General features: G+C 46.4%; 1 protein-coding gene across 1 annotated transcript; it reads right to left on the bottom strand.

Annotated features, from left to right (window-relative positions):
* Positions 1-94: 94 nt before the first annotated feature.
* Positions 95-24,503, bottom strand: LOC8050440 (coiled-coil domain-containing protein 149). The gene is made up of 12 exons (XM_040223420.3): positions 24,265-24,503; positions 22,583-22,741; positions 21,584-21,640; positions 20,835-20,939; positions 18,269-18,385; positions 14,090-14,262; positions 9,579-9,651; positions 8,037-8,106; positions 6,816-6,948; positions 6,462-6,544; positions 5,304-5,387; positions 95-2,752 (listed from the first exon to the last, which is right to left on the bottom strand). Exons 1-12 carry the CDS (start codon positions 24,316-24,318, stop codon positions 2,574-2,576), a joined length of 1,287 nt encoding a protein of 428 aa, XP_040079354.2. The 5' UTR covers positions 24,319-24,503; the 3' UTR covers positions 95-2,573.
* Positions 24,504-24,832: the final 329 nt, after the last annotated feature.

Here is a 24,832-nt window from a genome sequence, read left to right as displayed (position 1 = left end):
ACGCCGCAGACAAAATAAGGGATTGGAGGAATGGGATGCATGCTTTCGCATTCACAACTCGTAAGAAGGGCTTAGGTGTAGCTCAAACTTTTTTCAACGAAAAAATTTTTTTTTTATTCGTCAGTATTTGAGGGAGGGGCCTGGACTCGGAGTCGACCTTTGCACAGCAATATATGGTAGACTCTATGCACCCAGAGGGCAACTTACAAATGTCACGGGTACAGAATGTTTTGACCACTGCACTTGCTCGTGCAGTTTAACTATCGTTCACAAAAAACAGGAATGCTGCTTCCATGAGACCACGTAGAGCGGAGGGCAACGATTTCTGTCGATAGGAGACCAGCAAATTAGCAAATTCACGCGAGATTGTTTAAAATCAGAAACAAGATACAGAGTGGGATTCTGGACGTGCAAGTGCTGTACTCGATTGCTCTGGGTGTACATCTTTCTTTGGTGCTTCTTCCCTGCTTGGCAGTCGTGCAAAACTATCAATAGTCGTACGACTGATAGTAGACTATTCTAAAACTCATGAGAAACCTTGGAATCCATGTAAAAAATCTGTCGAAATGTGCAGAGATCAATAAAATGCGATTGAGACTGAACCAAAACACTCGCATAAATACTCTCAAGCATTCTTGCGACTAGATATTCGAGAACCAAACAAAGACATTATCGATAATAAACTCAAAAAATCAATGCGTGGACTACATGTATGTTAAATGTGTTCTCACACTGCCAACACTTAAAAAAAAAAAAATGGTTTTAAACAAGTATTTAGTCATTTCCTAAAAATGGAATGATGGAGTCTTTTGTGGGCCTCTTTTGTAAGCAGGTTCAGCCATTTTCAAGAGGCTGCATTAAACCCTCGAATCAAGAATAATGTTCACCACTTGGAAGCACAGCGGTCATTGCATGGTATGCAAATGGAACCTAGACGAGCCGCCTCTTCCACGGCACTTGTAAGAATGCACAAGTTAAGTTTTCAGCATCGCTCATTTGAAAGACCACACTGACATTAAAGTCTCTCCAGGCCAGTGAGCTTAGCTTGGCACGCACTGCATATCCTCACCCAGGATTGGCAATAACTTGCACTAATGCACTTGGGATTGAGCAGCAAACTTTACTGCCCAAGGTCACTCTTCAAATATGCACATGCTACATAACAGTAGCTTTTTAGTAGTTTTCTACTGCGAGAGCAATAAGCGAGTGCACGTTCAGACCGATTGCCCCCCACATTGAATCTTTGGGCAACTGCCACACAGAAAAGACCCAAAGCATGACCTTTTCAAGACCAAGTCTGTCGACATGAATGGCAGACTTGAGAGTAGCTTGTATCGCCTACGCACCGAATGTTCGACGAAGTCAGATCTAAGAGTGGCAGTGGCAATGTTTCACCAACTGAAACTGACCTGTTCAGGACTGCACTGCAAAGCTTTACATATGATCGACTTGCAAGATGTGGTTGTTTAACATATTTATTCTTTCTTCAATCCTGACCCACACCAACACATTTTTTTTCCATAAAGTTAATAGAGTGTCGGGTACTTTTGAAGTTCCAATGTTCACAAAAGACTAGAACCACCATGTCAAAAGGGCCAATGCTCACATACAATAGTTCTACATCACTGAGCTGGGACTAGAATTGACTAGGAGTGGTCTGCATCAACACATCTGGGCACTCACCCCGGTTTTCTGGAGCCCCACTGAAGATATGTATGGCCATTCGTAGCCAATATTACCAATCGTGGCTACAAAGCATTTGATACAACGGGTGGAGGAGCCACATTCTTTCTCCATTCAGTGGCTAAGTCACTTCATTGTGTAGAAGTAATAGAAAAAACTTGCATACTGTACACCAGACAACAAGTGTGAACAACTAAATGACTGAACAAAATGGCAGAATTGTTCCTTCCTGTGCTGCTCAGTCACACCATGTTTCAACTTTTACATTTCAGCATGCTCACTACGAATTGCACTCGCCGGCGACTAGTGCGAATGTCCCGCGCTTCTCGCTGCGGTCGACGGAAAAGCCACCCGCGGGTCGGGGGACTTTCCCGTTGTTCGAACAAACTTTTTGACTGCGGGTGTCGGGCGTATAGTGCACAGCCACGAACTGAGAAAACCAGAATGCACAATTCGCCTCTTTGCTGAACCAAGTCCTACGAGCACTTTGGAATGCGGAAGAGATCCCAAAAAGAACCCTCCAATCGACCATATCGCCTTTGGTTACAGTCGAGGGCCGGCGATACCACGCTGCCAAACATTTTTTTGTCCTGCGCAGTAATCCAAGCGCACCACCACGATAGCACAGGAGAGTGTTGAACTTTCGCCGAAACGCGTAGAAGAAGCAAACGATGCGGCCAACGTGTCAAGGTGAACTAGGACACGCAGCCTGGCACCGTCTGCAAACGATGCAGCCGCTCGGCAAGAGCTCGTCTCAGTGAGGGTGACTCCGGCAAGCCGTGGCCCCGCTTCTTTCAGGCCCAACTGGATGCTTGTCGACGAGCACGAGCGAGGACAGGAGGCGGGTCGCTGCGTGGCGCTTCCGGCGTGCGGGTCTCAAAGCGGCCAGATCAGCAGCTGGGCTGGGTCTCCTCGGGGGGCGAACCCGGGCGGCTGCTGCCCAGCTCCTTCATGGCCGCCGACAGCATGCGCCGCAGGTCAGCCGGGAGGTCCTCGTCCTCCGGCACGTCATTGGCCGACGGCTCGGGGCCATCCCGACACACCACGGTCCTCGGTGCTTCCGCCACTCCTGCATGGGGCACCCGGCGTGAGCATGCTGCACCCTTAACTCCACTTCTGCATGGGGTACCCGACGTGAGCATGCTGCACCCTTAACTCTTCGAGTGCTGCACTTTTTTCTCCCCACATACCAAACACAAATTTAGCTCTCTGTAACACTGTAGCATGCCCTGTAAAAAATATTTATTTATAAAACACGCATTATTTCATGGCCAAAAAGTTAATTGATATCTGTGTGCCTCCAACCTATCATGAATTTCTGATATTGTACTTTTCGAGCCACGATGCTATGCAGTGGTACCTTGACCTCACAACCTGAGGTCACTCTTTGGAGCGGTCTCATTCTGCCCTTGTTTATTTGGAACTGTAACTTCCTTGTTTTCACAATCGTGGAATACCGTGTTCGTTAGTAATTTCTAGATCTCAGTGTTCACCAGGAAGCGGGACATTGAACGACATAGGTTGAACGACGGAGCATACCAAAACGGGAGTCGCCTAAAGAAACAAAAATATGATGTGCCATCAGAGCAAAGCAGACTCCAAGAGTGGCAAACTAAACAGGCTAGAACAGAATAACAGGTTGAAGTTGAGCTAGTTGGTACATAATTTAAGTATATGGTCAGCTAGAACGAAAGGGACAAACACAGACAGAGAGAAACAGAGACATACACACCGCTGACTATCAACTAAGACTATATTTCTTCTTCATCACTCTGACCCACAGATTCACACTTAAAGTAATGCCAATAAATGACCCTAAATCCTTACAGTACACTACTAAATCAAAATACTGATTAAATAAAATTAAATTAAAACTGAAACTAATTAATTACATTAAATTACATTAAATATTAATTTTGGTCCATCCCACAGACCACCGCCGAAACATATCCCTCCTAGTCCCTGGCACGGCGCCGTGAAAGGGACTAGGAGGGATATGTTTCGGCGGTGGTCTGTGGGATGGACCAAAATTAATAATTAATAATTTAATGTAATTTAATGTAATTAATTAGTTTCAGTTTTAATTTAATTTTATTTAATCAGTATTTTGATTTAGTAGTGTACTGTAAGGATTTAGGGTCATTTATTGGCATTACTTTAAGTGTGAATCTGTGGGTCAGAGTGATGAAGAAGAAATATAGTCTTAGTTGATAGTCAGCGGTGTGTATGTCTCTGTTTCTCTCTGTCTGTGTTTGTCCCTTTCGTTCTAGATGACCATATACTTAAAAAATAAGGCTAGAACAGGTGCAAACTCTAAAATCTCGAGGACACCTAAGCCCTTCTTATGAGTTGTGAACGCAAAAACATGAATGTCGTTCTTCCGCTTTCTTAGTTCGTCAGCGGTGTACAGAAGTGGACGGCCACGTTTCGGTATTGCCGAGGTTGCGGCTGCCGACGATATAGATGCTTCAGGCGTTGCAATGTTCCTCAGCGCCGAAAGAAGAAGCAGAAGCAGCCACAGCCACAAGTTGGGGAAGGGGGATTTGGCTCAAGGGGAAGGGGGGGGCTCTGCAACAAACTGTAATGCCATAAATAAATACAAAAAAAAAACCAAAAAAACCTACCCCTTTAAAAAAAATATTTTTGCAAAAAAGTTGTTTGAAAAATGCCTTATTGCAATACAAAAAAAACCACCAAGATCTAGAGAGTATTCCCAGAAAGTTTTAATTCTTTATACTGCATTGTTTCTTTATACACTATCTTCGGTCGATCAATGTTAAAGAAAAGGTAGAGGTTTGAGCACTTTGAACGTGTTTTTGTCCATTCCACTTTTTGGCATAGATTTCACTTTAGGAAAACTACTGTTTGGTAACGGTCCAGGAAGAAAGGTTCACTCATTGTTTTTCGTTAACTGGAATTTAATGGCCAATGCAACTGTGGCATTGTCTTTTTACTTTATAAATGTTTTTTATAAAAGAGGTTAAAATTTTGTCGACGAGATAAACATAAAAAGATTTGTTTGATTTTCCAGCAAGGTGTTAGCATAATATAGATTACTTCTTTGGAAATTTTGTCTTCACAGTTGCACTTGCATCTAGTATAGAAAAATGTTGGGTATTACATTAGTTTTCCAACTATAGCTTTCCTAAACAATGTCAGTGTGTTCTTCATAAAAACAATTATATTTTCTTTCTCATTTTATGTACCCAGATAAAACTTTGCACTGCATTCTGCCTCACAACTGCGAGTATATACTGCAAATTCAATTAAAATTAAGCCAAAGGTTTAAAAGTTGACCCTTTTGTGTAGCGTACAGACGAAAGCAATTAAATTGCCAATTAATAAAAGATGATGACACATCTTTTTTGTAAAAAAATGAATATGTTTTTTCCCCCATACATTTATTTTTACCTTGGCAGCTATAGGGGAAACAGCTGCTGCCCTCCTTAGATAGGGTGCTATGTGCAACAGATATGACTGTCGACATTTTTTAGTCTAAAATACGTTCCCTCTTCTGCCAGTTTTGTATATATGTTGTTTCTACGTCAGTGCACAGGCTTTCACTGCATGCCAGCATACACCCACGCATCGAACGGCGTGCAGACGGGCATGTGCAGTACCTGAGCCAGCTGCGCCGTTGAGCGAAGGCAGCCTGCCGTTGGACAGCTGCTCTTCCCCGTTCAGGTGGCTTGAGTCCGACAGGGCTGCAACGACACGCGCCTTGCTGGAGCCACAAAAAAAGAGAGCGGCAAACTCGGCACTTCCGGCGGCGTGCTTCTTTGGAAAGCTCACAATGGCTACAGCAAAGTCTTCCATTCTTATGAGCCTCACAAATAGAAATAAAAAAAAGTGGAAGCAGAAATTTTGATTTTAAATATGATGTTTGGAAAAGCGACAACTGACGAGTATCCAGAGACATTTTTAAAAACTGTCCTTTCCATTTCTCATTTTCTAGGGAACTGTCTTTTTCAGAATTTTTGGCTGATAGCAGATAGCAACTCTTGTTGAAAGCATAAACAAAGAAAGAGGTGGAGAAGCTTGATTTGATGAGCCGCCTAACGTGAGGGGAGTGTCCCCGTCTTCTAGGGCCAAACGGGGTGCCACCATTGGCTCATTTTTTGTTCTTCTGCAGGCAAAGGAGTGTACGGATGACGGCTTGCTCGGCACTGTCTGCTATATGCTGAGTTACAAACGCTTAAGCAAGCTATGGAAATCACTCCAGAATGCCTCCGTGGTAATTCTCAAACATACCAAGACGGTGCTTCATTGCTGAACTGTTACAAAAAGGCAAAAGAAACATGTCAATAGTATTAAGGAACACAAAAACAAATGGGACAGCATACCTGCCTAGGATCGGCAAATGTCATTTTCTAGACAAAATGAAAAACGTGGTATTTTACGATAATCACGAGTGACATACACTTAGCTACTTTGAGCTCTAAAGTACCGAGTTATTTCTTAGAACATTCACCAAATGGCGAGTACCGTCAACTGCAGAGATCTGGCATTGCTATTTTTCATTCGGCACAAGGTCAGCTCGTCGGTGCAAAAGGCACTCGAGGCAATATGGTAACTGTCTTTATCTATGCCGAGCTCATTCGCACAATTCGGGCTCGTCTGATTTAACCGGAGGCTGCAGCCTCTGGCACGCTTTCGTGCCACGAGCCTCCCACACTTCTCCGAACTCGGTCGGCGCTCATTTGGAACTTCTGCTAAATTGAAAGAACCCGGCGTCTACCTTTCGCTTGCAGGGGCAACGGCCGGGGCAGGGCACTGACCTCTGGTCCTTTGGGGAGCTCTCCAGGCACCATTGCCAGCCTTGAGCCTGCTTTCTAGCTCCGTGATGCGCTTTCCCAGCACCCTGCAAGAGCGTGTCAATCATCTCGTGGATGTACAGACACATCTGCACGGCTCGGAAGGCCACCCTTCAAACAGCACGGTCGAAATCCACCTTTAAGGGGTTTGTGGTTCGTGGCCTCACAAACTATGCGATAGGCAACCCAGTGAGGGACCGAGCTCAGGTATAGACCGCATCTCGTTTGGCGCCATCAGTAGAAACTCCGACCGCCATCAGAGTCGAGCTCAAAAGGTCCCCACCCACCCGCGTAAAGATGCGGGCAAAGGTGACTAACTTGTTTGCCTTCCGCTGGTGGTTCAGGGCCAAGGTGCGGTCGTTGAGGGACTCCAGCAGAAGCGCCACCAGGCTCCGGACGTCCGCAGTGGCAGACGACACGTCCGTGGAGCACCCTTGCAGCAACTGCTGCACTGCGAGGACAACCGGGCACCCTCAGGGCACTCCCAAAAGCGCTCTTGGTCGAGGCGCGAGCAAAGCATGTTGCAATCTCCATGCACCACCTTGGCTATGCGAGCGAGCCCGACCCATATGGCATCATGCTACCCGCGACGGAAGCGGCAATGTGCCCCTGCTGGCCGTACGCCTTGCGTCCGCACGCTTCCTGAGCCGTCTTTGTGCGGGCCAGGGACGGTGAACGGCGCCTCTGACCTTATTTCTCGGGAATAAAACAGCAGCGTAACAAAATGCTCCACCAGAACCGGCCTTTGTCAGTCACCTCTTCAAATTTAGGACTTCTCGTTGCCGATTTTAATATTTTGGATAAGTTTTGTAAAATGCTACATTTTAGTTTGTGTTTGTCTAATAAATGCACACTATGTCCGTGAAAGTTATTTTTTTCGCATGTGATACTTTGAAGTTGCTGTAGTAGCCCGTGTTGCAAGTCTCTCGAAAGTAGATATACTAGTTATATCTCAAAATAAATAAATAACTCGATTGTGGGCAGAACACCGGTGTCTGCCGACCTGTATGTCTCTGGTTTCCCTCTTTTCGTTTTGCGCCTTTGCATTCACCGCTCATAATCTGCACGAGGCTTCACGAGGCTGTTTGCTCATTCTCGAAAGCATCTTGTGAAGTAGCGGAAGCTGCACCGACAGCTCGTGTCGGACGGAGGACGAAACGAGGCATAGCGTGTGCTATCGTCGACCCACTAGTTCCCGACGGACCTGCATGCGCAATGGAGCAGTTTGCTAGGAGTTGGACCTGCGATTCAGTGTCCTTCGCATAACAGGTTTCACGATCCAAAAAGAAGACCCGTGTTATTCGTCAAGTGCTTCCATTGGGCAGGCACACCTTGTGCAACCACTGCGGTAGTACTCCTTCGTCGCAATCGTTGTGCAGCAAAGCCAAGCTCGACTCGTGCCCCAGGCGGTTGAGCATCGTACCTGTTGCCCCGCAAAGTTCCTTTCAAACAACAAAGACTTCGGCTAAGCCAAACACTCCGACCGCTGGATCGAAAGTTTGTCGCGAGCAGGCTGCCGAGGTTCGAAAGGACACCTACTCTGCTTGTTTGAGATCCCAGTTGCGATGCCACCTGCCGCGCCACGGCCCCTGTTCTTCTCGGCCAGGCTCTGTGAAAGTGGTGCACGAGGACGGAATGTAGACCAGTGTCCCCAACCTACTCCCAACCATCGTCAAAGGCACCCTTCTTGCAACACCCCACAAGTCCCGCAAATTCCTCAACACTAAATGTACAAGCTTCCGACCACCAAGAATGGACCACTCTCAGTACACAATCTATCTGGTCGTGTGCTGCATGACTAAATATCCACGAAATGTACGGGCAGAGGGCCCTGCTGGGATTAGAGCTCGAAGCTCCAGTTACTTGTGTCTATGATAAGAAATAAATCGAGAACCCATGCCCAAAGTTGTGTAAAAGAAGAATTACGAAGTGGACACCGCCAAATGAGTGTCACCCGTCCAAAAGTTAGCCCACAACTGATGTACTACACAAGGCTCTTCCACCAGTGTGAGGTAGGTCAGCTAAAACTGGCTCACATAGTGCCAAGGCCTGCCTTAGACTGCATAGCCTACTGTCCAATGCACAACCCACCTGAAATAAGGCAAACAATCAAGACGAAAGGAGGGGGTAGGACGCTTGCAAGAGTTGGTATACGCTCCACATATGCTAGCCAATTTTAAGATGTGCCGAGACAACTCATTTTCATAAATAAGGGTGCATTTTTGCTACTTTGCCAGGTATCTTAGACAGACAAATATCACTGAAGATTGGAAGGCCAGAAAAATGTTATTTCAATTCTCAGCGGACTTCTACAGATAAAAGTATACGAGTTTTTCGAATATCCCAATATTATGAGTAACATTTTCAGATTTTTCGAGTTATTTGCATCAAGCTACTTCGCAATGCATGCTTGTCAAGCTTCACCACTTTGGGGAACGAGGATGCCAAGCTTGACTGCTACGTACCTGCACGCTAGGAAAAATGGCTGACGTTCAGAGCAACTCGATTAGCTGTATGGCCTAGGAAATTTTGCTCACTATGTAGTTTGGCCTTCTTCGGTTATAATTATAGTTCAACCCCCGAGTTTAAAGGAGAGTGCTGAAATAGAAAGCCTCAAACTATATTCAAACAAATAAGGTAGTTCTTGGTTTTCTTGTTACGCTATGCCATCTTTTTACTCATGGAGGTAGGAAACTTCTGGTGCAACATGACATCACCACAGGTGAAGCCGGGGAAACATCCAGTTTGGAGGGACACGCCCCCAACAATAACCAAAAACGAAAAAAAAAAAAAAAAATCAAAAGATGCCATTGGACGAAAAGGACATCCTTACGCACCCTTAGGGGCGTTCCCACCGGCCTCTACTTTCGGCTTCACGTGGGATCGTTGGGCTGGCTTGTACGTCGCCTCTTCTTCCTAACTCTATGATTTTATCCAAATCATTTTATCGGGGCCTTTTTCCTTTATATTATAAGTATGTCAAATGGTTCTCGCATAAGAGAGCCTTCTCATGATCATGATTTCTAGAAAATATTTCCAATCACATGCACATCAAAACTGGAAGGAGTCCAGCTGACACACCTTGTATTTGTTGAGGGATGTGAGCAGCAAGGACTTCTCTTCCTGAAGCAGCTGAATCCTCTCCTGCATATACCTGGAGCCACGAAACGTCAGTCGTGTTAATTGCACAGGTAAGCAACACTTCGGAGAGCTCTCTGCAGAGCACCGATGCTCGATAAGAAGCGCGCTTAATTAATGTGGCTAACCGCAATGATCAACTCTTTAAAAAGTATATAGAATATCACGGTCGCATGCTTAGGAGGAAAGAACTTTCAAAGCTTGGTGCTGCATGTGTGTGCCTGGTATATATTAAACAAAATGACCGTATCCCCATGTGGTGAATGATGTTGATTGGGGAGAAGCTCTGGTGGTGCCGATGATACTAATTTTATTGTTCATAGGCAGTGCTGAGTTTTTTTTATTGCTCATAGGTAGTAGTGCTGAGTTCCAGGATGTGTTTCGACTTCATTATTACCGCTTTATGGTCGGTGAAATGCAGAGCCAGAGGTTCTTCTAGCGGATCAGCTTAGATCCGCTAGAAGTTGTGGGAACGCATCTCCACCGCTGAAGCCAACGGTCTATGTCAGGAAGAGAATGTGTGGTATGGGACGTGGTTATATACGCATTTGAGCAGTTGACCGCAGTGCCCTCTCGTCTATAAACGTCGAGCCAATGCATGCAAAGTTTAACGCGATTATATACGCATTTGACCGCAGTGCCCTCTCCTGTATAGACGTTGAGCGGCTACATGCAACGTTTCATCCATGACATCCCCAGCTCTTGAGTTACTACCACATCTCAGAGCCCCCTACTCGTCCCGCAGTCTTGGCCGAGTGGTTAAGGCAATGGACTAGAACTCCATTGGGGTCTCCCCGCACAGGTTTGAATCCTGTCGACTGCGCAAACATTTTTTATTTTTTTAAGAAGACAGATGGGATGGCAATCGATGTGAGCACGGACGCCGGACGGACAAGGCAACACCCTAAGGAGCTTCGCCCTAAAAAAAAGCAAAAGCTTTGTGAATGTACTATTGGGTTTGAACGAAATGCGAACAGTGACGGAACTTCCAGTGCGCAACCGGAGCAGCGTCGAAGCTCGGGTAGTGCTGGGCGAGATTCGAACACATCAGAGTAGGACGCACACTCTCGCAGCACCCTACTCTCCACCCCGTAGTAGTATAAGCCTCCAGAAGGCCTCCAGAAGGTGTGTCGACGGCCACGTGTTGCAGCGTTCGCATTTAATTCGAACCTGACAGTACAATTACGTGTACAAAAAAGCTTTGCGAATGGACATCTACATTGCAGTAAAATATTCAATTTAAACTGTTGCTACGGTGATAGGTCTCGATGATATGAGCACCCTGCTATACATTAGACAGAAATGTTCAGGTACCAACCTTTTTCCCACGCAATTCTGCCTCATTAATACCTGCAGTTTGTACAATGAAGAGCTAGCTTCGGAATGAACTGGGTAAATACATGCGCTTTTGCCTCGTTATTGGGAACAAAAGCCTCTAAAAACGGTTCTCAGCCCTCTGCCCTGCTCAAAAGACAATTAAGGAGTAACAGTGTTTACACAGAACTTCACTACGTACTGTCTTGACCTTTCTGAGATAAACCTGAGCAACAGACAATGGTTAAATTTTGTGGGGGGAGACTTTCCAACCAAAACGGTCATGCTTTCCTGCCTACTGGTGTCACGGCCGCGGATGAGAAATCTGGAGAACATTCGGCACTTGATCTGTGTACTTGCGTGTTCTTGTGAGCTGTTCTGTTATCACGAAGCAACTCAGCCATGTGAAATTTGGAACATTTGTAAGTAATGACAGCAGGAAAGTAAGGGCGGGACACTTGACTGAGGAGGTGGTAAGACCAGGCATGAAACGGAAGCAGCAAGAGGCAAGTGTAAAACATAAGCCATTGCTCTTGTGGAGCAGGAGGAAAACTGAGTCTTTGACGTCTCAAAATACTATCTTGCACTATTGGGTATAATTAGGGCTCCGTGTTTCCGGATAAATCCGAAAAACTCCGAAAAACACCCGCCGGTAAAATTTTTGTCAATTCGGATTTATCCGATAAACTCTGAATTGTTATGTGCCCATGCCCCCCCCCCCCCCCCCTTTTTTCTACCAAAAAAAGAAAAATTTTTTTTACAATTTCAGCAGCGCAGGATCAATGGTCCCGGGAAAAAAAGACCATAATTATCTTTCAAGCCTCGGACCGTTGTTAAAAGGGGGTCTTACGGCTTGTCTCGTCAAGGTTGGTCCAGGGGAACAGGTCATCGTACCATTCGTGTCACGACAAAAGCCACTCTTTTGGTTTCCAGTTTGGGCCATGGGGTTTGGGATTTAGGGAAAGGAGTGGGTATGTGTCTGTAGATAACAGTGAAAGCCATGGACCATAGAGATTGTATTAAATAGAGAAAAGGGACAGTTGAAACTTCTTTATTACATCCTTAACCACTCCACCTCGCGCGGCCGCGGGATAGATTGATGGGATGACTACGAGCTTCCTTGCGGCTACCTCCGGCAGTTTATTGATTTTAAGGTATCGATGTTTATTGAAGCCACACTTGTGTGCAACTTTTTTCGTGGGACAAATTAGTATTGCCAATGACACCGACGCCAAATTCAACTGAAGAGATCTTAATTGATACTAGCGCGTTTTATTTTTTATCTGGCATACGTTTACATCCGGTTATTATTTTTTTAATAAGAAACTGCGAAATTAATCTCCGAATTTCGGAGAATTGGGGATTTACGAAAAATAAACTCCGATAAACACCGAATTTTCGCTAAAAAATAAACTCCGAAAAACACCCTCAGAATTTCACGAAAAATAAACTCCGAAAACACGGAGCCCTAGGTATAATGCAGGCACCAAAGCATCTGTGCATACAAAAACCTTAGCACTAAATAAATAGTGTTTTTTGTGGCCACACATACTGTTTATTTTTTGTGATTTTGACTGATGGACAACTATTATGGACAACTCACATTATAGACAAGTTATCTGGGAACGGAGACGTGCATATTAATCTGACATCGCTGTGTTATGCAAAAGTTAGACAGACATGCCTAAACAATGTCTACATTTATCATTCGTGATAGTCTTTTTTTTTTAATTCGAGGTTGAAGAAAGGATATCTGCATATAGCAAGATTTATAAATCACCTCGATTAGGTACAGCTGGGCATCCCTATAGGTTTAATTTTATGTCACATCTGTCATTTACTTTCCATCCCAAAGTAGACATTGGATTTTCTGAAGCCACAGTCTATAAATATACTTACTATACATTAAAATTAACTTAGAAACAAAAAATGTTCAATATTCGATTTGCAAATATTCGCCGACCAAAACAACTACTGTATTCGAATTCACATCACACTCAAAATAAATGCACATGCCGAGTCAGTTACACTTAAAATCACTAGAGTAACCCAGTTGGGAGACTGCCATAGAGCCTGCTATGAAAAAGTGGCTCCCCCAACCCGTACTCGAGAACCGAACTAAAGGCGATTGCAACGCCGCCATTTCTCCCACAGTGGCCACTTCTGGAACTGCATGGCCGCACGTATTGGTTCGGGTAGAGTCGTGCAAAGGAAGGTGGCACCATCTTGCGGTGCCATTTTGCAGTAGCTACATAAATCAACTTTCACGCTTTGACTCGTCACTAAAGGGGAGCGCTGCTATCATATTTTGTTTGGTCTCGGTAGACGCAAGCGGTTCGGGTTTCAAGGGTGAGTTTCCCAACTGAGTGTTTTAGTAACGTTGATTACACTCAACTAGCAGCAGTTTTGTTGCACCTAAAAGCACCGGGCATGGCAACAAGAATGTAAAACGCTTTTATAAAGCCCCATTGCTGCAATTCCAAAGACGATTAACGAATGAGCATCACTGAATAGTAATTCCATGTAGGGAACTAAACGTCCACTCAAGTTATTTTAGAATAAAATAATTTTCAGTGAGAAACTGACTGTATTGTTTGAGTCCTAGAGGATGAAATAAAAAGATTTTGTCGCTCACTCATCAACATCATCAATGGCATTTTGCACACAGACATTTTATGACACTTCAAAATTACTCAAGAAAGCAAGCATAAGTATGCTTTCTTCAATAAAAAAAAAAGTCAGCTTAGCTCCTTTCAGTCATTCACCGCTCAACTTGGTTTCATTTGAAATGACACTACTAATTACTATTTCACTACATCCTAGAAAAGTCCAAGACCTAAAGAAATACTAACAAGTAAACTTATCAATAGCAAAGAACCAAACAATATTGCATACTGAAACTTGACAAAAAAGGAAGCAAACAAGCAGTAGTACAAAATAAGAAGCATGCAGTGCAGAAGGCTGAACCTCCGTCCGACGGTAAGCTTCGAAGCAGTGATCAGATGGGAGAAGTTAACGCTAGTTTACACGCTCGTCCAGCGGAGCCACAGACACGAGGAGCACCCGCTACCGACATCATCTTTTCGCCGAAGTAATCCGCCCTTTCAACCCCTCTGCTGGTGTAAGTGAGGGTGTACTACCTGTTCTCCGTGATGAGGGCGTCAACGTCGACCGGAACGTGGCCTTCCCCCCGCAGCACCAGGTTCAGCTGCAGGTTCAGGCGGTCCACCTTGTGCCGGTAGGCATCCGACGAGCGCACCAGCTCCTCCTTCTCATCCAGCACCGCCTGCAGGTCTCGCTCCAGCAGCTGGCACTGAGGGGCAGTTGACACATCCCTGGCACACCTTCAATGCAACCAAAGCTCCCGGACCCTTGGATACAAAACGCATTAGATCGGTCTGGATAGAAAATCTTTATTTGGGCGGCTTAATAATGTTAACTGCGCATCTGTCGCTGAGGCACGGCTGTGCACCAGCTCTTCTCTCGAGCCAACAATCTCATCTGACCAAGATCTGTGTCCACTGACTTCAGCAGATGGTTCTCTCCGAGTAGAGCAATTAATTCTGGTGCAGCGCACGCGGACAGTTGTGGCACCGTGCAACTTGTTTTGCGTGTGACCAATTAGAAGGAAATCGCCCCGGAAAGGCCACATAATTTCCGCTGCCTCGCAAAATTGGTGCCAAATTACTTTTGAATGTTTGGGCTAGACTCACGGGTTAGAACCATGCATGTACTATCATCAGCGGTATGAAAGGAGACACAGAAGCACGTGGCAAATAGCCCTAAACACTACTTGTGGCGATACGCGGCGGTGGCTTTTGGACACGAGGTGCAGAAAGTGGCACGATCCCACGTGCTGCGGCACTCTTGCCACTGGCAGCTTCCTTCTCGTGCGTGACATTTAATCACTGGCTACTAACGACACTAACGGCTTGGATACCGCCGTGACTAAAAATGTGCTTGGCGATAGCGATACTAACTATTCAGATCATCTTTTCGCTCTATTTTTTCCTGCAAGCATCCGTCAAATGAGGCAAGTATCGCCGAGCATCGGACATATCTGTTTTTTTTGTTTTTCTTCAAACTCTGCCAGGCCGCAAGCCAGTGCATCATTATTAGGTGCCGCACAAAAAGCAAGCTGCCAGTGGCAGGGGTGCCGCAGCCCCCCCCAAATGGGACTGCGCCGCTCTCTCCAACTTGTTTCCAAAAGCCGTCACTGCCTGTCATACAAACAGGGTTCCAGGCTATTCGCCACCCGTGCTCCCTTTCATACTGCTCACGCATGTACAGTCCTGAACGAGACACAAACGACGAAGCCTCTCGCCCTCATCGTGCTATTCAACAGCCGCCAGCAGAAGATCTTGCGCAGTTGTGCACTTTGAGAGTATAGTATCAAATACCTTGAACACTAATAACGGAAACTCTAGAGTGAAATAGGAGAAGGAAGCAGAAAGCAATCCTGGCGTCAGGTAGCGCACAACTAACTATTTTCACCGGAAATGTGGCAAGTGGGTCTGACTCTGTAGAGAAATTGAAAATCTATGAAATATTAATTTTTTTAATGGAGCATAGGGAGCGTAAGCTCGTGATATTAGACGCCTCAGTCTTTTTATGCCAAAATGCACTGCGTGCTGTATAACAGACCTGTCAGGATTTGTATAGCAATTTTGTACAATCTAAATAATTAATTACCTATTCTGACCTTGTTGACTTTATTAGTTTTATTTCTATCGAGACATGTTTATTTCTATCAAGATGTCACTGGCTTTAATTGACCATAATTGGCAATAAGCATAAATGCTTTATGCGATCGACTTGGAATGGCTCAAAATGACTAGAAGTGATTGTTTTTTATCATTACCCAACTTTTTTGTTTGTTTACAGATATGAATGGCTTCAGGTAGCTTTCGTTGGCTATTAGCATCTTCTTTGACCACATTGACCTTAAATTATGGTACCTGGATCGCGTCTCTGACTGGTGTGTTTAGCGTCCTAGCCACCCATACATCAAAAGGGGTCCTGAAGTGGCAACAAATGACGTCAAAGAAGCCTGAGTGTCATGCTGTTGCATGTCACAATCCTGGCATATGGTCGTAGAAATGCTCGCAAAAAGCACGAGCAAATGCGAGTGTCACTGTCGTCATGGCGTCCCAACTTCTGGCTGCCGAAGCTTCCGTGGACTGCCACACTAAAGAGCGACGTGCAGCAGCACAAGCGTCTGGCACATACACCACAGCTGTTGGGATGCCGCCAGGATCGCGACCGGCGACAGCATGACACTTCAAGAACGTCATCAGGCGAAAATCGAGGGACCACTTTTTAGGACGCCGTAAACAGACCAGTCGGAGACACGCATTCCAGACACCACACGTAAAGGTGCGCTAAAGACGTTTCTGCGATCGTCTGTTCTTGGTGATAACTCATTCTATGGGGTCTTGGCACCCCAGAAATCGGAAAATTATGCCCGTGCGACGTCTATTTTCCTACTAAAAACATGATCGAAGTTTGCGCCACGCCCCTTTCTGAGCGGAAAAATCTGGAACACGGAATCCAGCGGAGGCGCCGGCGGCGTGACGACAGGCGCGCATCAGCCAAACGCAAGCCGCCTTTCCGAGAGAGGTGGACTTTGACTGGCTGAGTTTGACTGGCTGACAATCTCAGAAACATCTTTAGTGCACCTTGCTATTGATGAGAAAAATTGACAACTATCTCTTTCGAAGTTGGTGAATGAGTATCGCTTCAACTGGTTATTATTGGCTATCAGCCTCCAGTTTTATGTATGCTTGCCTGATATGGCTACAAATGGCTATTACCAATAACTACAGGGTGTCTCAAATAGTGACCAGGTTCTTAAAACCAACCGCAAAAATCAGTTTCTTAACCTATCGCACTAAGATTTTCTGTAGTGTTGTCCACAGGTGGTGCATTTCTTTTTATAAAATTTGCAAAAAGCGAATTTACGTTAGGAAAAAGTAAAAAAATAAAAAGGCTTAGCTCCTATGGAAATCCAACAAAGCCACCAGTTTCCAAATAAGAGGGTGCCGCAAGGGGTTGCGACACCAACTGCCGTTTACAGACAAGCATACGGCACCGAGAGCCGGCGTCAAGTAGCAGACAATATTTTCGACTCAAAAGCGGTGAGAGTTTTTCTTTTGCAATGTCAGTTGCCAATGCATGATTTGATCATCCTTACTAATAAAACAGATTGAATGGACATATAATCGATTAAAAAAATGGTTTGTCGGGTTATTTTGACTTATTTTTTTTAGGGTACTTATGTCGTCTGCTTTGCAGTTCCTTCTAGTTATCAAGCCTGCTATTGGTTCTTCAATTGTCGCCGCCAACTGTCGTCGAAACGATCGTCTGCTAATGACGCCGGCTCTCGGCGTCGTATGCTTGTTCATTGGCGGCAGTTGACGTCGCGATTGCTCGCGCCATCTCTTGTCTCCCATGCCAAACGGCACCCTATTGTTCGAAAACCAATGGCTTCGCTGCGTTTCCATAGGAGTTAAACCTTTTTCTTTTTTTACTTTTTTCTCACGTAAGTTTGCTCTTTGCAAGTTTTATAGAAAAATGCACCACCTGTGGGCAACGCTGCACTGAATCATAGCGCAATAGGTTAAAAAACTGATTTTTGCAACCGATTTAAAAAGCCTGGCCGCTATTTGAGACGCCCTGCATATATTTTTTAACGGTAGTGTAAGGGGGAAAATATACAACACGTGACTGATATCAATCTAATTTTCGGCACTGAGTTGACCACTCTTTGCCAAGAGATGGCACCACTTCTGTGCTTCTTGCCAACCCCATGCATTTTAACTCAGTTTCCTGTATTAGTCTGAACGGTATCCGGTAGTATAGTAATCCTCAATTCGTGACCATTTTTAAAATTTTTCACTTTATGTAGCAATAATCACCGTGCTTTTGCCAAGTTCACAATACAGCATACACAATTTGAATACCTGCGGTAACGCGCGGAAACAGTTTTTATCAATCCCCCCAGTACTGCATGAATCCTCGTATCACGGTAATATATCGATCTAAGGTCGCTCTTGTTTTCTTTCTAGGCGTCAATGTCAAGCATTTGAAATGCACGTGCTGCACCGTCAACTTGGCGATTAGCACCGAACATGGTGGAAGACTGAGACAAACCTCGGCGCATATCCCATTTACCGGTAGGGTCGGCGACTTAGCACCGCTGCTACTCTCGAAGCGCACCACAGGCTCCATCGTTGGCGTCAATCGAGACCGCACGGCATGTTTCCCCATGCACGCGTCTAGGAGTTGACAATCTTGGGGATGCGGGAAGGAGGCCGCACCTTTGAGCGCACGGCCTCCAGCTGTGTGACAAGGGCGATCCGGTCCCCAGGCCCCAGGCAGGGCTCCTCCTCCCCTGCGGCCAGGCTCTGCCGGTCCCGGAGTTGCTCGCGCAGCAGCTGCAGGCAAGAGAATTTTGAGGGTCAGGCCAGGAGACAAGCCCTATTCCAGCGTTGACCGTGGAAAAAGAATCTCGACACGGCCCCAAGCAACAATGCCTGGAATGTAGCAAGTGTGTTCGCCGACTTGCACTGTCCACACGTCAGAGTGACCACAAAATGGCAACAAATTATCTCGCGGATACTGCTAAGCAGCACTAAAAACGTTCCAGGCACCGACGTCAGACACCTCAAATCTTCGCCAGCTTGCACCAGTGTTTTACGTGGATCTTATGCCATGCTTCTATTTTTTTTTTTTCTAGAGCACAGCTCTTAGGCGCTTGTTTCTGCATATAGCGCCGTCGGCGTAACCACCCCGCTAAATTTAGTGGAAATTGATATTGGTGTCAAGGTCATGGGACGTCAATTTTCCCGCTAAATCTAGCAGAGAAACTGAATTTGTTCATGGATAATGTGATACAAAGTCATGTGACGTCATTCTGCTCGCTAAATTTAGCAGGGAAACTGCATTGGAGTTGAGGTGACGTGTCGTTTTTCCAGCTAAATTTAGAGGGGAATCTGTGGGAGAAGAGGAGGGTGTGGAGGAGGGGAGGGTATGAAGGAGGGGAGAAAAAGGGGAGAGGAGGAGGAGGGGAGACCTCTGTACCCTCCCTTCCTCCTCCTCAAAAGCTGCGCTCTAATTTCGCATTACAGAGATTTTTAAATGTGTTTCATTTTTTCTCAGAACCTGCATACTTTTTTTGGCTTGTATTATCTGGAAAGGGAGTTTGCGGGGCCTCTTCTGTGAATACGGATGTGTTTGAAAGTTTACAGCATTTTTCTGGAGATATGCACGTTCAACCTAAAACCATATGGTTTTTGCTTTGCTTTTCTTTCTGCGAGCACCGAGCAATCACTATAGTTGTAGCCAACTAACAAATGGTGGTACTTAGGGCAATGTCGTCACGGGGAGCGTGCAACCACCGTTACAAAGGATGACAACCAAACAACTACTGACTGAGCCTAAAATGTTCAGTAGTATGGTTTGTTAGCTGTTCCTTATTTGAAAAAAAATTTTTTGACATATTTAACACATATATTATTTGGTTTAGGCCACCAAATCATACCCATATCCAAATAAAAATCAACATTTTTTAAAAAGTATATACTTTGATATGGGAGATGTATAAATGTCAATGATATATGAGAGGGGTGGCCAAACTGTGGCTCCTCGCTTGTCCAAGTGCGGCTCGTGGTTAATACGCCTACTTCACCCCCTTCCCTCCTTCTTCAGCAAAATTCAGAATCCTTTTATGGTTGGTGCATTGAATGGTGGCTGTGTAACCACAGAAACTATTGTGCGAGATTTAGGAGCGTGCAAAGTCCTTCAACTCCAAGCAGACGAAGGGCTGAAATGATCTTGCAGTATGAAGAGTGTGGGATTCTGGCAGTAGGTGCCAGAAGCAAAGTAATCCCAAGTCAGGCTTATGGGTCAAACACCTCCGTCAATATTCGGACCAACGTATTGCTGGGTGTCTCTAATCTCAACAATGAAGGATTTAATATGAAAAGAGAATGCAACCCTGAAAACAAACACTTAACCGAGCTGCTCGTGACCGCATATCATTTTAGCCAAATTTCAAAATGCCCGTTTCACAAATGGAGATGCGCAATAAAAAAACAATCAGCAATTGCTTTATATATGTAGAAATCTCTGTAACCACCAAGTGATGTATAAATTAAAAAAAAGAACAAAAAGTCTGTTCATCACTTCTGATATACGAGTTTATTATTTTTTTAAAGTAAGTTGTTCACTTTCATTGCAAATAAATCATTGTTACAGGGGCCAAATTAGACTGAAAAGTATATTTTTAAATAAACAGCATGTACTTCTTAATATATCATATAACAACATCTTGAATGCAACAAATGCTACAAGTTGATTTTTCCTAGAGGAGGTTGTCAGGTCTGGGGATTTAGACATCAGTTCATTGCCCTGTCCAATGCCCTAATACAGCAGTCTGACTCCCAGATTGGAATGTTTCCTTCGTACCAACCACTAGCAAGAAGCAGAGCCATCCGTTAATGCACACAATATTCAGTATGATTCTGTAAAGTAAAACATGCCTAGTCCTCAAACTATAGTTCAGAAATAGTCGTATCAATTCGAAAAAATGTTTGCACGGTGTAAGTTGTTCGCCTTCTTCCAAGCTTCCCTTCCCCTTCTTTCAATGTAGAGCATTTTTTCAACATCCAACCAATTGAATCGGTCCAGTCTGCCGCTCTCGTCGGCCAAGCAGTAGCACCAAGAACCTGCTCTCGAAGTTGGCCCTCCGTCACCGCCTATATGCAGGCGCAGTCGTGCGGTTGCGTAGTGAGGGAAGGCCAACTTCCGGAACGGTCTGCTGGACTCCAAGGTTCGACCGATCCGAGAAACCGTATTTACGCGACTGCACCAGCATAGACCCACCTTGCCGTCTTCCCGCGCCTCCTGCAGCTTCTGCCTGACGTCTGTCAGCTCAGTCTGCAGGGCCCGGTTCTGCTCCTTCATCTCGCACAACAGCTGTGCCAGGCTCTGTTAACAAAGAGCAATTCCGTCAGAGGTTGGTGCTGTCAGGCAAAAATGAGCACTGGGTGCTCCCGGAAGGGAAGGCTCCGAATGCCAATGCCGCCCTGCTCCCAACCACGTCCCATCTGCAGCTGCTCGTGCCATTGGTCGCTAGAAGAGAGTACAATCTGGGCAGGTGCTTCCTAGATTTCCGCTCGTGAAATACAATGGGACTTCTGAGTCACTGAAAGCTGTCAGAATACTGTGTTTCACGGTACCTGCTCGAGCTTTTTTTAGTTTTTCAATGTTGACCATCTCAACCCCGGAGTAAATGGAGTTCTTTCAAGGTTTAATGAGGCTCCAAACAGTCAGAGAGTTAGGGCCAGTCAAAAAGTGGTTGGCACAAGTTTCCACTACTGATTTCTACCTTGTCCAAAAAAGAGGGATTTTCCACACACTGGCGAATGGAACACCTCCCTAATTATTGCGACTTGAATTTGAATTGATTTGAGCACAGCATGGTGGTTCTGAAACAAGGTCTGGGAGTTTCGGCGTTACTCTCCTTCCTCCTCGACCGAGTCGCAGCTCCTGCTTCCACGATAGCCCAAGGGCTAAGTTTGCAGTCTGGGAATGCACATCAAAGTTAAAACAATGCGAAAAGAAAGACTCACTTTCTCCGCTTGACCCTTGAGGTTCCTGACGTCGTAGACACCAGCTATGGTAGGGCCCTGCGTACAAAGAAACCCGTGAGTTACGGCAAGTTGTCGACCTCTGCCCGCCTCATGATAGTAGACACCGCCCTCCCAATCTAGGTGTTGGAAGGCTCAAACGGGAGACAACTTGGTGGAGAGTTGGTGGGCACACTCAAAGGCACCCAAGAGAGGTTGGGAGCATAGGCTTTGTCCTGACACGTGCAGTACGATGTAGAGAGACCCGAAGAGGCAGGAGGAGAATTTGGCAGCACTGCCGAGAAGCAACGACCCAAGAGCGCAGCTCGCGGACCTAGCTGTAGCGCTGGCCCAGCTGCTGTCTTCAGCCTTTGTCCTACAGCCACCGAGTCTGGTCTCGACAACCAAGTGTGGGCGCATCGCGAGCCCACATGCCGAAAGGAGCACGGAGCAAGGGACGAGACTATGGTCACAGCTACAATATTCGACTACCCAACATGGAACAATTCAGCAAAGTACTCTCATAGTTTTACAAGGCCAGAGTTCACCGATTACACGCTGTCCTCACCCCCTAACCATGTGCCCCATCGCTTGCAAGTTGGCCCTTTTCCCCGACTGGCCCATACGCAGCCAACGGGAGGTGGGTTCAAAGGGGTCATGCGCACTGAGTCTGGCCCTCAGATGGCGCCATTCTGCCACCAGTGCGGGTCCCGTCGCTTTATCCTGCATTCAGCGGGCAAATGGAAGTGTGGCTAAGTTTGCAAACACATACGAAGGAAATCATGCGCACTGGCAAACCAGACGACAAAACGACAGATAGAATATAGTGCTAAGACGAGACCGGCATCCACTGCTACGCAGGTGGTGCGGTGAACCTTGGCTAGCTCGCCTGCGTGTCGGTGCACGTTCAGGGAGCCACCAGCTACACACAAGGGCGATCCGGCGGCCTCGGAGGTGCCGACCGGGCTGCCCAAGCGACAGAAAATGGGTGTGGCCACCCACCCAGCCCTGGACGCGCCGCTTGAGCTCGGCGTGGCGCTCTCGTAGCTGGTCGGCCATAAGCTTGTACTGGTCTCGCTCGCTCTGGCATTGCTCCAGGTCCCGAGTGAGGATTAGCAAGGCTTCCCCCTTGCTCTCCAGGCGGCAGCGCAGCACCCCCATCTGGCAGGAGAGAGCAAGGGGAGCCTTCCTTGCACTCACGCAGCAGTCTTACCATGCGCAAGCTTCGAGACATCTCAAAAACACAAATTTAATATTTTCGCAAGAGACACAGAGATTTGAAAGAAGCTGAAGTTAGAGCGTACACCATGCAATCTCTCAGTTTGTCATAATGGTGGGTGGGCCAACAGTCAAAGACATAACTGGCGAAACTGCAATGAAGGAAGTGTGCGAAAGAGCACAGAAAGGCTGCAGCTGAAAGTACACCAATTTTTGGGTGCATGCACAAACCCTGGCCTTGCAGCACCTCAGGTGAAACTTGGATGGATTGTGTACGAGAACTGGAATAGAAAATGATGATGGGCAGCAGAAAGCACTGGGGAGGACCCTAAAACCAGGGCTGCTCACCTCGCCACAAGCCAAATCTAGTGGCATACGTGGTGAGCCGACCTGGTGACAAGATGAATTTGTGCATGTTTGTCGCAAGTCCTACAGGGAACTCTACAAGGGAGGGGGGAGGGGGGGGGGGGGGGGGGGGGGGACCCATCCGTCGCGCTGCGCTTTACGCCGCTTCGCGGCGACAGTCTGCGGCAACTCATTACAAAAATATGAACTCACTTGGCCCACCCGAAAACGCCGCTTCGCGGCGTCCGACTATTCGCTAAAGTGTCATTCGATGAAACATGGGCGTTCGCTAAAACGTCATTCGATCAAGTGAGTGCCTCCCTTCAGATAGGGAGACTCAAAATGATGTCTATGGGGCGATCAAGAGAACAAATCAATTTCAACCAATTATTTCCCTACCTTTTGATTTCGATTTAGTTTATTTTGAATAGGGAGTTTTAGTAGATCGTTTTCAAAGCCCGCTACCGCTACGGGAGCGCGCGCTTCAGAGCATGGATCAGTGGCATGCATCAAGTGGCAGCGCGAGCTCCTGCTACACAAATGGCGTGGCCGAAAACACACCTACTAAAACTCTCTAATATGTCGTTCTTTTACCCCGAAAATAGAGGAGAATTTCCATTACTAGTTTATGAACATCACCATGGTTCCACAAGCCCATGTGAAGTCCGATTTTATCGTTTTCAGCACGACGCGCGCACCTGCCGCGCGAACGCTCGCGCACCAACCAAACCCGGTGCAAAGCTTCAAGGGCCGAGAGAGATTTCTTTTCTGGTTTCCCCCTTTCGCTGAAAGCTTTGTCTCGTGGAAAAAACTGACAAGTGATTTGACGACAGAGAAGGTAGCGCCCAACGTTGGACAACGTATGGTTGCAACCAGTGGCACCTTCGGCCTTTCGGCCACAGACTGACGTCAACTAAACAGCTCTCATCCCACCGCAGACTTCGGCAGGGCGCAGGCAGTACAGGGGACGGAATTTCTCTGCCGCACCAACGACCCCAGTACCGTTCGGTCATAACTGGTCATAACCTTACCCTACAATCTGGTAAAGCGGTAAATGCCGACTGCTTGCAGCCCCCGCCGGGAACAGCCGCTGGCACCGACCCAAACGGTCGTCCACTTACCTCGCCCACGAGTCTCTGGTAGTCTTGATCGAGCTTGGCGTACTTCGACGACATTATAGACTGGCCGGAGAGACCGCCAGCACTACGACTGCTGACATCGAAGAACGCACAACAACCGCACTGAAGGCCGCTCCGTGTGCTCCTGCTCCAGCTCAGTCCAGCTGCTCTACGTCGGCCACCATCTTGGCCGCCGACCGACCGGAGTCGATGTCCGCAGTCCGCGCATGTGTGCCAACTCGGACAAACGACTCGGACGGCGCTCTCGTCGAGAATGGTTTCAACTAGAAATGTTTTCTGAAAGAGCGCAAGAATGTGAGCCTGCAACTGCAAGTAAAGTTCGCCAAAACTTTTCAAATAATTTTAATTATAGGAATACGATAAAACCGAAACCGAAACCGAAACCAACCCGCAACTGTGACGTCAGCAGCGCCTGTTTCGCCACGGATCACCTTGGTTCGAAATCGAAGAGTTCGAAATTTTCGACCTGAACTAAGGTTCGAAATCGAAAGATATCGATATTTTTGAAACGTATTAAAGTTCGAAATCGAAAAGTTCGCAATTTTCAAAC

Source organism: Ixodes scapularis, unplaced genomic scaffold (assembly GCF_016920785.2).
Source record: "Ixodes scapularis isolate PalLabHiFi unplaced genomic scaffold, ASM1692078v2 PGA_scaffold5__190_contigs__length_132052651, whole genome shotgun sequence".
NCBI lineage: Eukaryota > Metazoa > Arthropoda > Arachnida > Ixodida > Ixodidae > Ixodes > Ixodes scapularis.
This window is presented reverse-complemented; position numbering and strand designations above follow the sequence as displayed.